We start from the raw sequence: 14,736 nt of genomic DNA, 5'->3' as shown, positions 1-14,736 counted from the left end.
AGAGACTGTGTTGATATAAGGAGCTGCAATGTTGGATGTAGAACTGACACACAGTCTTGAAAAGTTGAGTGTTTAAGGGAGAAATTTAATGAAATTAAATGAATCTGTTGTATACCAGAGGGGGCTCAATAGCTGTGTTTTTATGTTTTTATTTGAAAGATATCACCTGCTGGCTGCAGAGTGGGTGGATTCAGCTTCCTTCTGGAGCCTGAGCAAATCATTTGAGGAAGATATTTCTTTCTACTGCATCCTAAAGACAATATGGAAGGGGAGAGCATCTGTGAGGTTGATTCTGGAGATGGACTGGGAGGTAGGGAAACCTGGCACTTATTTTTGTTTTCATCACAGATGGCTGATTACAGGAATCCCTTATGAAAATGGACCTTGGAATTTACAAAAAGCAAATGTGATAAAGGTGTCTACACCTCATTGATTGTATTTTGTCACTTTACTAGCAGTGAATAAAAATTTTTCAAAACAGCTGTCTCTTAGAGGAAGTGGTATATATAGAAAGTCCATGTTGTGAGTGTTGTTATTTAGTCTGAGATGTCCCAGAGATAACACAAACCCTAAATTCAGACAATAAAATAAAGCCTTTTATCTTTCTTTATTTCTCCTTTTTCTGTGTCTCCCACACTAACTGTATTGCATACACTGTTTCATTTGTATTTTTTAACTGGACTACAGAAAACTGAATGAAGTGATACTGGCTCTGTCTTCTATACTAGTGACCCATGTGTAGATGTAGACTTTTCACTAATCTAAAATAGTCTTTGTTCTTATTTAGCTACAAATTTGACAGGTGTCCTTTGGCAAATTAACTCACTTCATTGCTGTGGTTTATAGTTTTCATAGCAGGGTGAAAAACTTCTCAGAGAGAGTAATATTGCATATTTCTGCAGGGCTGCTGATTCTGTGCATAATGCAGGAGATCTTTGACAAGGTGTTTGGATAGACTTGTCTGTTTTAAATAACTGGTTTAACACAGCTTCTTCTGAGACTAACCAAGCAAACATCTTTAGTTTGCAGAACACCTTGAACTGCCCAGGTCAACTCACTGTTGAACTCAGAAATCTAAATGTTACAGGAAAGAATGAGGCTCTACATTAAAAGGTTGCAATACCATGAGACTCAGCATGCTGCACATCTGTTTAATGGTTTAGATGTTTTTCTGTAACTTAATTGTAATCATGGAGATTATTTTGTGTATGAATGTACTGTTCTTGTGCTAAGATGCCTTCTTTTGTGTTTAATAGTTCTGTAACTTTTTCCTGGGCCCTTGATGTATCAGCAGTGCTGTTTAGTAGGAGAAGCAGTTTCCACAGTGTTACCACTGAGTTTCCCTCACATAAATGAGTTGCTTCCAGACACCCATCAGTTGGGCTGACATGCAGATATGTATTCCTAAACAATTTACTTTTTTAATAAAGGAACTGGTAGTTAAAATTAGTTTTAAAATTTCTGATAATCCTATTAAATAATTATTTTGTCATAATAATAATTTTGTCATAATAAATTGTAATAAGAACAGTGGAAGTATTTAGGCTCAAATGATGCCTTTCTTCTAGTCAAATGAAGGGTAACAGAATCTTGGCATTGTCTTTGACATTCGGAGCCATTTGTGTCACCCTATCCCAAAGTTTTGAAAACAGCTGTTTCCAAATAGGACAAACTATTGTTGTGATGGTTACTCTTAAGCACTATTTTAGGCCTTATCATTGTGTATTTTAGTCACCAGATCTCTGCTGCATCTTTTTAATGGATTTCATGCCAATTTGAGTATGGAGGAATTGTGTCAGAGCTGAGGTCAATGACAGTTCTGTATTCCAGTCCTCCATGAGTTTGACCTTTTTTGTTATAATAAGTTACTGCCCTTGATCCACAGTTTTCTAACTTATATAGGCAAGAGTGAGTATGTACATTTAAGTATGCAGAACGAATAACCATTTTTCTGGCTTGTCCCCTGCCAGTAAAAGCTCAGAAATTATGCTTGTAGAGCAAGTAAATAAATTTGGTACTGTGGAGTTATGGATTTAACTCTGATTTAGTTTAAATATTAAATATTTATTAAATATTTAATTATTTTAAATATTAAAGCAGTGCTGTGGGTATTGTATCTTTTCTTCACTTGATAGTACTTCATAGGAGGCTTTGAATACTTCCTAAATGATGCACAAAGAGGAGCAGAGCTGACATTTCCACTGGCCTGTAAAGCCAAACTCTGTGATGTCCAATGCAGGCAAATGGAGTCTCCTGAGTAAAGCCACCCTAAACATGGATGAAGAGGAGACAGAGCTGTGATTCTTCACTGTGCAGTGCAGTAAATACCTATTGCAGCTAACCTAGAACACATGGGTACCTCTGCTTCAAAGCAAGGACTTCATAGCTTAAGTTGCTGAGGAGAAATTAGTTCTTTTCCCAAATTCAAGAACTCTGTATGGGAGTGACCTTGTCTGGCTGCCAGGTGCCCAGCAAGCTGCTCTCACTCCCCCTCTGCAGCAGCACAAGGAAAGAAAGTGAGATGGAAGCATAAGGAGAGGACATCCCTCACCAATTACTGTCACAGGCAGAGCATGCTGGACTAGAGAAAGATTAATTTATTGCTAATTAAAGATATGGAAAGTTAGTGATAAAAATAAATCAAACCTAAACCTTCCCCTCACCCCTCTCTTGTCTCAGACTTTACTTCCCTCTTTCCTTTTTAACTTTCCTGACACCTTCTGCCACTCCTGAACAGAGCAGGAGGAATGGGGAATGAGTAGGTTATAACATTTCATCTCTGCTGCTCCTTTTCCTTATGCTCTTCCCATACTACACTCAAGGAATACAGCCCCTCATGAACTTTTCCAACTCAGGTCCTTCTCCACTGCTTCATTAGGAATCATTTCCATGGGGTACAGTCCATCAGGAACGTGCTGCTCCTACAGGCTGCAGTTCTTGCCTGAAAATCTGCTTCTCTGTGGGCATCCTGCCTGGCCATGGCTCCTGCCAGGAGCCTGCTCCAGCCTGGGCTCTCCATGGGCTGCAGTTTTCAGGGCATCTCCTCCTGCTCTGGTTTGGTGTTCTCCATGTGCTGCAGGGTGGATATTTGCTCCACTGTGGTCTTCCATCAGCTGCAGAAGGGCAGCCTGCATTGTCACAGCCTTCTATACTGGCTGCAATGGAATTTCTGCTCTGGAATCTGCAGAAATTTTCCCCTTCTTTCTTCATTGACCTTGGCATCTGCAGGGCTGGTTCTCTCATATTTTCTCATTTCTCTCTCACAGCTGCCAAACAGGTTTTTTACTCTTTCCTAAATATGTTATCACAGAGGTACCACCAGTGTCACTTGTGGGCTCAGCTGGGGACAGCAGTGGGTGTGCCCAACAAAGGGCAGCTTCTGGTCTCTTCACACAGAGCCCACCCCCTGCCAAAACCTTGCCCTGAACACATTCTCTTGTAGTAATTCCACAGCAATATGCTGCTTCAATTTGATGCAATTCTTAGAGGGTATTGACATTAAGTGATTTCTTTGATATGTTCCTAAAAGTGATCACTAAATCACTGGAATTATTGTATTTAGAGATGTTTCTTTAGAAACTTTTAAACCCTTTAGTTATGGAGTGATAAGACTATTAATTAAAACTGAAGATCAAGCTCTATTATTGTTCTGCTTCCATTATTGGATTTTTCAACATTTAATCCTTTCTGTTTTGGCAAAGATTCTGCCATGTATTGATGTATATGTAGAATCAATACCATGGCACACATTTTAATTTGCTGTTTGAACTGTATTTTAGTAAGAACCTGAAGATTTGCTGCTTCACAAAAGATATTCCATGGAGGAGACTGGGGAGGGGTCAAGTAATTTCTGTGTTTCTGTTGGGTTGTTGATATTATGTCAGATCTGATTTTGGCTTGGTGTTTTCACTTGTAGCTCTTGTTCAAGTGAAAAATCCTTCCTGCATGTTAGCAAGGCTGCAATCCAGTTGCTATGGTATTCAGCATTCTTTTTTTATTTTTAACCAATCACCTGGCTTTTGTAATGATTCAACCCAGAAAAAGAAATTGGTCACATAGGCTAGAGCTGTATCAAAAGAGCAGGTATTTTTGGTTTGAAAATTCTGGGAGAATGTAAGAATTTGAGTTTCAAGAAAATATCACTATGTATGTTTATGGTATATTTTGTGATGTGTAACCTAATGGTGGTAAAAGGCACTTGTTCTTTCCCAGGATGATGGTAAAAATTGAAAGACAGAACTAATTTCTCTATATTGTTTTATCACCCAAAGGTATCAGCAGTTTATAGCTAAAAAACTATTAGTTTTTAAAACTGTATCCATGTTTGATTGTTTTTCATGGTGTTACTAAATGGTAGCATGTTTCTGACAGGGTATTATTTGCTCATAGACAATTACCAGACTGCTGCTTTTCTGTTCAATTTTAGTGTTGCTGTTTGGCTAATCAGGAAATTCTGGGCAACTGCTAGATAATCTGTAAGGATTTTAAAGTTCTGGTGATGCTGACATGTAGCTGGCAATGCTACAAGGATAAAAGAAGGACAGGCTAGGGAGAGAGATATTCTGATAGTTGAGCTATTGAAAAAAGGAAGGTGGACTTTGGCTGGTCTTCTGAAGGTTTTAAACTTCTTGGCTTGAAGGTGAGGTAGTTCTCTTACCCACCCAGGCTGCTATTGTATCAGCAGGACAAACAAAAGACAGGGCTTGTTTTATACAAAACAACTTACTGCTGAAGTTGTGTCTATATAAAAAATGAAAGTTTAGATTTCAGTTTAGAAATGACATTGTAAAAGATGGTGCTACATACTAAAAGTCCATGAAGATGTAGACAGTACACCTGATGAGCATGTGAAAACACTTGAACATGGAAATAACTAGACAGGAAAGGGATTCCTTCTAGGAATATTTTTTTGTTTTGTTTTATTCCTGTGTTCTCTGTACAATAGAAGGGCACAGACCTTTTCCTGTGGATAGCAGGATATTCTGAAGAAGCCTTTGCCTTTTCCTCCCAGAAGTGTCATGAGAGCCTTTGTTTGCTCTCCCAGAGCCTTACATGCTACCCCTTCATTTCTGTGTGCAGGTAATAATGTCCCACTGTGGAGCAAAATGCTGGCAGTGAATAATGACATCTCTGCTCTTGCTGTGAACAAAACCACCTCCTAGTTATCAGGGGTTTGACTAAGAATAATAACTAAGTGATGGAATTGAATCTTGGAGAGAGTTTAAATGATGCTGATAGAGACCATGAGCTTGTAGGCACCTGTAGTAGCTCAGTTTCAGTGTTTGAATTCCTCACTGTCACTGGACACCCAGGTAAATCTCATTGTGCAGCCACCAGAATAGTAAAGCAGAATGGTAAAGCCATAATGATGCTCAGGAAACACAGGTTTCTTCTAAGCATGTGGTACATGACTTTGCAAGAGACCAAGATAAAGATTTGCATCAGCTCAACAGACAATGAAAAATCCAACTCCCAAGATAAAATCCCCAAAGCAAAACCAAAACCAACTGAAAAATAGCAGAGCTTAAATCAGTTATGTCACAGCAAACTAAAAAGAAGAGTAAAACTCTTCTTTTCTTATAATCCAGAGTAAGTATTAATTTATTGCACTGGGATTCCTCTATCCTAATAAGTAGAACATGGATTGTTCTCCATTCACTGTGTAGCTAAACAGGCTAAATTCTTCTTTGGTCCATTATTAATTTTTCTTTATGTCAAATCTATGATTTAAAAAAATATTTGTGGGACAATCTCCTAATGTTTTTGAGTCAAATGAAAACCCTAGAAATGTCTGAGTGGATCAGCAAATATATGTTGAGTTTATGGGTTTGGATGGTCAAATTTAACACATATGGTGTTTCACATTTGTTTGTTGGCATTGGATGTATGAATACATAAAAACCACACATCCAGGGGATGGTTTTTAAGCATCCCCTCTTTTTACAAATGTGGTTTTAGTGACAGAGTTAACTGATAATTTATCTTCTGATATTTTCAGTAGAGATTTTTATTGTTATATGAGCTTTTTTATTGTTTATCATGTTTTTTAACTTACTTTAAAAAACTGCATGCTAAGTTTCAGGATACATACAAATGACCAGCAGTCATTATAGCATTGGGGTATAGCAGATAATTTTGCATTCTGACAAACATGGGACATTTTATATTGATTTTTTGGCTATAAATAAATTTGTAGATACAGGAGGGACAGCAAAGATTCAGTTTGTTTTTCTTGGACATAGCCTTTTGGTGGCATGCATTTAAAATGCATGGAGGACACTTATGGAAAGTAAGGCTGGTTTGTAACCATGCTGGATATTAAAACACCATAGAAGACATCCTGAAGATGATTATGAAATCAAAATGTTCATAAGCATACTGCCAGTATTTAAGTGGCAATTATTGTCCTGGTCTGGATTTTCACTTGGTATCAGGGATATAGTGACTTTATTAAGGGATGATGGTTTGAAATGTAAATGGGGAAAACAAATGGCTTCCAGAGAAATAATAGAAATATGACTTTTCTGAGTTTTTGTATAGTTCTTTGCTGTAAATAAATAGTTAGATTAGTTCTTTCAGTGTGGCATGAATGATCTAGAAATAACTTAATTTGGTTTGATTCAAGAAAAATTGATTACATAATGTAAAAAATGTTGGGCATCTAAAATTATTAAGTCAGAAAGCAGACAAGAATATTCAAGCTTTTGAAAGCGATTTTTGCAGTGTCCCTTGCATTTTATTACTTTTTCAAGAACATTTATGCAAGATATTAATTTTGATTGCTTTTTGGGTCATCTCCAAAGTTATTAGTATAAAGTAAATAGTATATTCCTATATGACTTCACTTAGAAATTGCCCTTGGCTAATAATTCCTCATGTCTACCTGCCACCCAGTTTGCAAGGCAAGTTCATAAAGAGTGGAATTTCATTTAGTAGAGCTCTGCCATTTTAAGGGAAGTGCAATGTGAGAGATGGGAAGTGTCCTTAAATTTGGTTTATAAAGAAAACTCTCTTCTCTGGTTGGTTGTTCAAAGCCATGACTTATTCCATGCTTTGCTAACAATTCACATATTGCAGACACAGGCTGATAGTTCTGCACTGCTTAAACTGAATCTGCAAGTGGTGATGGACACCAGTCCCTTGCTGGTGTAAGTGTTGCACCTCCACTGATTTTGGAAATTATGTATTAGAAATGTGATGTCTACATACCCAGAGAACTTGCTTCATTTCCACCAAAGGAATACTGTGGGCTTGATTCAGGTTCAGTGTTTATTAAAAGTACTGCTTTTAAAACTGCAAGTGTAAGTAGAAAGAAAACTCTCTCATGAGAGCATGGTGCATGCAAATACACACCTGAGTAACTAACTTGAGTGGATTGCTGCTCTCTGGACTAGATTCACATAATGACAAGTGCCTTAATAAAAGTAACTGCTCTGATACAGCACTTCGTCTTTCTGAATTTCAAAGCTCTTCAAATTTGAATATAAGCATGTGCAAATAACCATAGAAATCAACCTGAAATGTACAATAAACATTCTTTTTTCCTACTCAGTACTTGCATGTATTTCCTTTCTGATGTAACTCCTAGAAAAGAAAGGCTTTTGGAAAATGAAAGATGTGAATTAAATGGAGAAGATATTTCTTCATGGGTCCATAAGGTTTTTCTTTTTGATGCTACACAGACCTGGAATGAGGCTGCTACTTCAGACTGCTTCAGTTTGAATACCAATATTAATATAAAATCCAGTTGCTTAATTTCATCTCCTTCTATTCAGATGATGGAAATGCAGTTTATTTTGATGAAATATAGCATTTTATTTACATGCTTGTGTGATTTTCCTTACAATTTTTTTTCTTTCTCATTAGGAAGATCCTGCCTTTAACAGGGAAAGAGCACCTGTTCTCTAGATCCTGTAGAGTGATTTTGTGGGCTCCATTTTAAATTTTATTGACTGAAGAAGCTAATGCTTCTTGAAACTGCTTCAACAGGCATTCTGTTGGACTGTTGATGGAGGGTAAAGTGTTTAATCTGAGCTGAATCCTTTCAACAGCTATACAATGGGTTTCACATTAAGGAATTTTCAACGTACTTAATTATCTCAGTGACTTAGATCAGAGCTGGTAATTCTAAAGTTACTTTCTACTTCTTTGGGAGTATGAGAGAGGAAGCTCTTGAGTCTCAGCTAATTGCACTGATGTAGGTGAATACAGGAGAGAAAGATCTGGACCACAGTTTGTAGCTCACTTTTGCAAGTCTGGGAATGTCCACTGAGGAAGTATTTTCTATTGTTGAAAGTGATTGGGAGAACAAGGTGCTTGCTTGCTTACAGGGTCAGCAGTTTTGTTCCTGCTTGAAAAATTATCCTTAGATGAGGAAAGTTTTCACCATTTTTGTCTTGAATTTCTTTGTTTTTTAGGGAAAGCTATAAGGAAGCTTGTGCGCAAGGCGACTCTGGTGGCATCTAGAATCCTCAGATTTCCTTGACTGAATCCATCTGGGTTTAGCCCTAAATATAGTAGACAAGCTGCACTGCTTGCACTGATAAATTATATCTTCCAAATGATAGACCAAGGTACAGTCATGTATACTAACCGTTTTTGATGTCATTTGACTCTTGATTCTGTTGCTTTTTGGGTAGTTGTGACACTACAATTTGTCCCCATTCTTGTGGACTATCTTTTCACCAGTGCTCTTAAAAAAATTAATTAAAAGAGACTTCTGGCATGGCTCTGGCATTTGGTGTTGACAGCTTCTTACGAGTCTGCAGCTTGGTGGGAAACTTAGCCTCTCCTGAGATTCACAAATTTGCCTTCAGTAGCAAAACAATGGGATTGTTAGCAACACAATTTTATTTGGTTTTACTATACATGGAAAAGTGCAAATGTAAATCAAAACTTCCTTTTTGACACATAGTATTATTTTAATTTTTATGCTCAATAATCATAAAATGAAAACAGACTATGTTCTAATAAAGCATAGATTTTAAGGTATCATCTTGTCTTATGCAAAGGAAAAAATAGATCAGTAAGTACTGTTCTAAATGATAGTTAATAATTAGGTTTCTATGTCTGCTCTGGTATCTCAACTAGATGTTGGAATGAGCAAGAAATCTCACTGCCACCTGGCTGCTTTCTGAGGTCAGAATTTCTCTTTGCTTTTTTGTTTTAGGTGGGAAAATATTCTATCTCCTACATGTGTCTTTCCTGCACTACAGGGACATAACTTTCATAAATAGAATGTTCCCAATTTAAAGGTGTTTTTGGGGTGGTACTGTTAGTTCACATTTTAAGACTGATATCCAGTAGAGTATATCCCTCTCTTTGGATTGTCCATAACATCTAAAAATAAAGAGTGATTAAGGGGAGATTTTAAATGTCTTATCTGAGCATGACGTTGGTTGAATATTAATCCAGCTGCACAGACTATGACAATTTCGATTTTTATATAGTTTAGATATGGAATTGGGAAAATTCAAAGCTGTCTTTTCTTTTGCCCAGACAGGGGGGATGGTTTCTGTGTGTATCTTTCTGGTTCTTTTGTGCTCCTGTTGGGCTGCAGCTGTTTGCTTCCTCCACCTTCAGATGATGTGCTTTATCCTTATTTTAGTGTTGTGCCCAGAGAGCAAATCCAGTGGCTTCTTTCTATTGCACTAAGTACTTGAGGGAGAATCTGGGTTCTCCAGTGAACACTGGATCAGATTGGCTGGTGATTTGGCCCCTGTGAATGTCCATGTCTTGCTGAGGAGGTCCTGCACCAACCACAGACTGAACTGTCACTAAGAGGTCAGGCTCTATTTGCAAGTTACATACATCTTGGAATTTGCTGTCTAAAGTCTGTGCTCTGTTGTCTGGCAAAAGAATATTTGATTTAGAGAATGGATGCCTCTGGTGTTCAGCCTTGCAAAATTGGTCTGTAGATGATTTTTACTTTTGACTGTAATTGTTTTGAAAGATATGTACTTGCTGGGAGGCTAATGAAAGGTCTCAGTAGTTTTCCTGTTTAATTTGTACCACACAGGAAATAATTGAAGAATATGCCTATCTTTTCATCTGACTGACGTGAACAGGTCACAGTTTGGTACACACACAATTGATAAATTTTCTGTGTATATCATTAGTGGACAGGAAGATGAATAGATCTTTTTTTTGCTGGCTTGTGATGCAGTCTGTGATGACATGCAGATGGCTGTAGTGGTCTGTGTCAAATGCTTTCTTATCATCCACTGCCAGTTTTTTTTTTATAAGTCTTTATATCTATTTTATATCTATCTATTCAATATCTGGGCAGGTCAAAACGTTTTACTCATAGACTCACAGAATTGTTTGGCTTGGAAGGGACCCTAAAGATCGTGTAGTTCCAGCCTCCTGGGCTTGATCCATGAGGTTTCCCTTTATTTATATATGGAAGGTCTTTGTATATAACTAAGTTTATAAAATGAAACTTAAGATGCTCCATCTGGATACTAGCTGGAGTTAAAATGTGATGATATACACATCATGTTCTTCAGTGTCAATAAATATCATGGGAAGCAAGTAGGAGAGGATGCAGATTTCAGGTGTTAATTGGAAGAAATTTCTGGGTTGGTTTGGGAGAGGATTGGCTGTCTGGTATAATAAGCACACACTGAGACAGACCTTAGAATGTAAAGGAGAGAAATTTTTCGTTGCTGTTATTCTGCCTTGCTCTATACAAGCAGTGAATATCACACAGTACTTCATGGTGTTTGCTTTTGTAGTGGTTCATTTTCTCTCGCTGCATGCCCATCAGAAGCACAACAACCATGGACAGCAGCTCAGGGGCTGGTTCTTTAGCAGCAGCTCAGTGGTGGGAGCATTCTGTGTGCTCAGCATGGTAACACCACTGAGCACATGCTCCCTGTGCTGCTGCTCACTGCTGCTCCAGCTGCTCTGACATGGTGATGGCCTGGTACATCAGCACCCTGGCACATCAGCATCCAGTCCTGGCACATCAGCATCCTGTCCTGCACATCATCAGGAGACAGTGTGGCTGGTGACCACCTTCCCTTGCAGGGCTGTGGTTATAAATGCACTTCTGGAGATCCTGCTTAGCCCTCTCTTCTTGCTCTTTCAAATAGACATTTTCACTTTCCTGTGTTACAGAGAAGCTGCTCACTCAGTGTTATACTATACATTTAAAGATTCCAAAAGCCCATTGTGCTGTTACATCTTCCATCTGCAGTGCTGTGGGTTTTGCCATTGAAATGTATGGATTTGATAACTAATGACTTTACATTTCTGGCAATTTACATGCTTTGCGCTGCTCCTTTGCTTTAAAAGTTAAAAGTGAAATATTTGGAATTTCCTGGAGAAAGTAGATAATTCTGACCTTTGAAGAAAACACAGAAAATATATCCAATATAGTATTATTTATATGAAATTATATTATTATATTTGATTTTAGCATTTTCTTTTGTGTAGGGTTGTATTTCTTCACCTATTAATGTAATTAAACCATTAGAAAGTTTACACTGGGGCAGCAGTTAATAAAAATTAGTTTTAATATTAGCTTACTTGATAGAAGAAGTCAGAATTAAAGATTTAATATGACTAGATAGCACTCTTCAAAGTTTTAAATACTGTAAGAGCAAGATTTTTTAAGTGACAATTGGTTTCAATAACTGATGTACCCTTAATATATTTAGAAATCTAAGCCACAAAGCTGATTTTTACCTTCAGAAGTTGTATAGAGTCTTTGCATTTTTTGTGTTGCAGGTAATCTGGATATTCTCTAGCTCAGACTAAAATATGAGAAACTGAGCAGCTGATGATATTTTGCGTAGCAGTTATTTTAAACTCCACTTTGCAATTCTGTTTTGTGAGATATTTGCCAGTAGAATTTACCTTGCTTTAATGATCGTAATTAATATATTGTTACTTGATTGCAATGAGGGCATATTTCTTTCCTGAATATTACAGGGATTCAGACTAAAACATATGATCAATAATCATGTGATAAAGTAAACGCTGAAATGAACAAGCAGAAGTGAAAACAGAACAAAAAAAGCCCTAAACCAGAGCCCTCTCTCAGTCTAAAATCGAAAAAAAACCTCAGGTCAGCTTCTCTTCATTTCCTAAATAAAATCAGTGCACACACATGAAGCAGTATCCTTTCTAGAAAAGGTTTGATTTTGGAAGTGGATGTTCAGGGATCACTGAGCTGTACTATCTAATGCTATCAGAATATTCTGCTGAAAGGAAAAAACCCAAACCTTAAAAGGATTATTGAAGAAGATCTGCATTCTTTCTGTTTAGAGATTTAGAATATGTTTATTGAAATTTTACCCATTGGCCTTTATGACTGATAAATGTGCAAACAAGCATTACTTGTACAAGGAAACTACTTTTGTTTCTGTTAAGACTGCTGAACAGAAAGGCAGTTATGTTTAAATCATTATGATGTCTATGCATATATTCTTTAGTGTTGATTGCCAGCATTTTCACTGATCCTACAATATCAGTAAAAGGCTGTGTAAGCTCACAATATCTAGTTACAGTCTATGTTTACTGTGTGTTACAAACAATTTTTATGATTCTTCTGCTATGGTAAAATTGGGATGTTGTCATCCTACTCAGTAAAAACTGGGTGCCCTAGGGGCACTGAATTACAAATTGTTGTTCATTCACATTGTTCTATATATCAATTAATTCTAATTTAAGCATAAAACCTGTTAGCAAAAACTTTCCTTTTAATTATGAAGTAACAGAAGGCCCAGGTTAAATAGTGGGTCATTGCTAAGTCTGAGCCATAGGATAGTCTGTGGTATTCGTGGGTATTTTTGACTTTTTAAATTCCTTTTTGTTTTCAAGGACCCTTACTCTTCCCTTACAGTCATCAGAGTCCCATGGCAGCAGTGGCTCCTGTGGAGCACCAGCTGGGGCTCCTCGCAGCCTCCCCTGCCAGCTTATTTCTGATACCTTCTTGGCACCAGAACTGGCTGAAACCACACTGTTCTTGGGACTCTCTCCTTGAGTCAAGCTGTTCTAACACCTGGTGTCACTATGTGGAAGAAAAGCAAAAGAAAGCAAAAATTGTGGGTGTTGAGAAACAAGAAGGCCATCATTACACTGTTGTGTCAGCTTGCTGCTTGCTTTCTAATGCACTTGCAGCAGAACAGAAACTCAGTGTGCTTATTGATGTCCCTCAAGTACTACAAATCCTTATCTTCCTTGACTGTTGTTTAATTCTTAATCATTTGTAATAAAATATTCAGCAATCTGGTCCATAGCATGATACATAGCTGATCTGTTTTCTCTATGGCAAAAATCTAGCCCAATCCTCATCATATGCAGATATTACAGTTACATAGCTCACTGAACACTTCAGCAGATTTTCTCATTTGTTTCCTACTGATATGATTAGTAATATATTGGATTTTAATCCAGCTTGTGGAAAACTATTTGATTAACAAATGTGTTATCTAGGAAAATGAGCATCATTTTTCAAAACTTTTATCAGTGCTTTTATCAAAACCTAATGGGTGTGGACCTCCTAATAAAATAGCTATAAGGCAGGGGAAGAAAAGATTGCTGTGGAGGTGTAGTTTGATTAAAATGTTTTGGTAAAGAATCCTTAATTATTTTAAGAAAGCCACAGTGGGGTCTTTTCTCCTGTGCTGATAAGAAACTGGGAAGTTTTCATATTGCATTCAAATGTGTGATGTGAAATGAATTAGTTATTAACTATATCTCCTTGGGGCATGTGCACTATAAATAGCTATTCCAAGTCTGTGGCTTTATTCTGCTCTGCACTGTATTCTGAAATTGAAGACCAGAGAGACCAGAGTAAAATGCCTCAGTTCATCTGCAAGCTGAAGCAGTACATATAATACTTTGGATTTTGCAAATCCAGGTTTATTTATTTTTGTGGTACACAAGAAATAGAGGACTTCTTTCATTCACTTGTTGCCTTTAGGAGCTGGAACAGAGATCACACAGAGTTAGGGGAAATAAATAGGTATTTATTGAGAGGCCTTCAAAGGCCACACCCTGGCAGCAACAGTGCCACAGCGTGGCCCCTGCCCTGCCCGAGTGGCTCGAAGGTGGATGCAAAAGAGAGTTTGGTCACATGATTTTACATTTTTATAGACTTCAGTCCATTTACATACAGGAGTCAGCCATCCAATTAATAGTTTCAAATTGTAAGGTGTCCTCCTCCTCTTCTCTTGGCTGGCCCGCCCTCCTCTTCTCACGTTGTTTATACTTCGGGCCTGGAGTCTGAAGAAACTGTCCTTGAGCCCATAGCTGATATCAGACTGTTTCACCTTTATCACCCTAAAGCACAACAGAAAGCATACCCAAGCAGAACAGAAAGCTGGGATCTGAAGGCATCACACTGACCCCTAATTTTTCAGAATCCCAGGAAAAACAGAACACCTGTTGTTTCTATTACATCTGATAGTTGCCAACAACAGCAAGGGGGAATCTAGGTTTAAGTATTGGGTAAGATCTATAATAGTATTGTTTGGGGTGCAAAATGGCTTTTTACCTAGGTCTGTGAAAAGCCCTTCCTGGGAAGCCAGGTATCAGTTGTATTGGCTTTAAGTTTTGCCATTGTAGCAAGTACAAGTGAACCGAGGCCATAAATTAGTTCATAGCTTTGAACTTTGAAAAGCAGTCTGATTATAAACCCATAACCCTGTGCTCTTTTTTTGTTCTACATTAATTCTGGCATGTTGTTCATCTAGAGTTTTGTTTTGTAAGAAGTAAGGTCACTGT

General features: G+C 37.6%; 1 protein-coding gene across 4 annotated transcripts in view; it reads left to right on the top strand.

The window, feature by feature from the left end:
• PPP2R2C (protein phosphatase 2 regulatory subunit Bgamma) overlaps window positions 1-14,736 on the top strand; it is a 187,161-nt gene that overhangs the window by 95,374 nt on the left and 77,051 nt on the right. The window contains exons 1-2 of one of the 4 annotated variants that reach the window (XM_056490557.1): window positions 160-310; window positions 8,418-8,573. The exons of the other annotated variants lie outside the window; for them this stretch is intronic. Coding sequence (XP_056346532.1) covers window positions 8,561-8,573 — 13 coding nt within the window. The 5' untranslated portion in view covers window positions 160-310; window positions 8,418-8,560. Of the gene's footprint in view, window positions 1-159; window positions 311-8,417; window positions 8,574-14,736 lie in introns of those variants that run through there. 4 annotated transcript variants of the gene reach the window in all.

Source organism: Oenanthe melanoleuca, chromosome 4 (genome assembly GCF_029582105.1).
Source record: "Oenanthe melanoleuca isolate GR-GAL-2019-014 chromosome 4, OMel1.0, whole genome shotgun sequence".
Taxonomy (NCBI): domain Eukaryota; kingdom Metazoa; phylum Chordata; class Aves; order Passeriformes; family Muscicapidae; genus Oenanthe; species Oenanthe melanoleuca.
The sequence above is the reverse complement of the archived record's forward strand: the minus strand, read 5'-3'. Positions and strand labels throughout refer to the sequence as shown.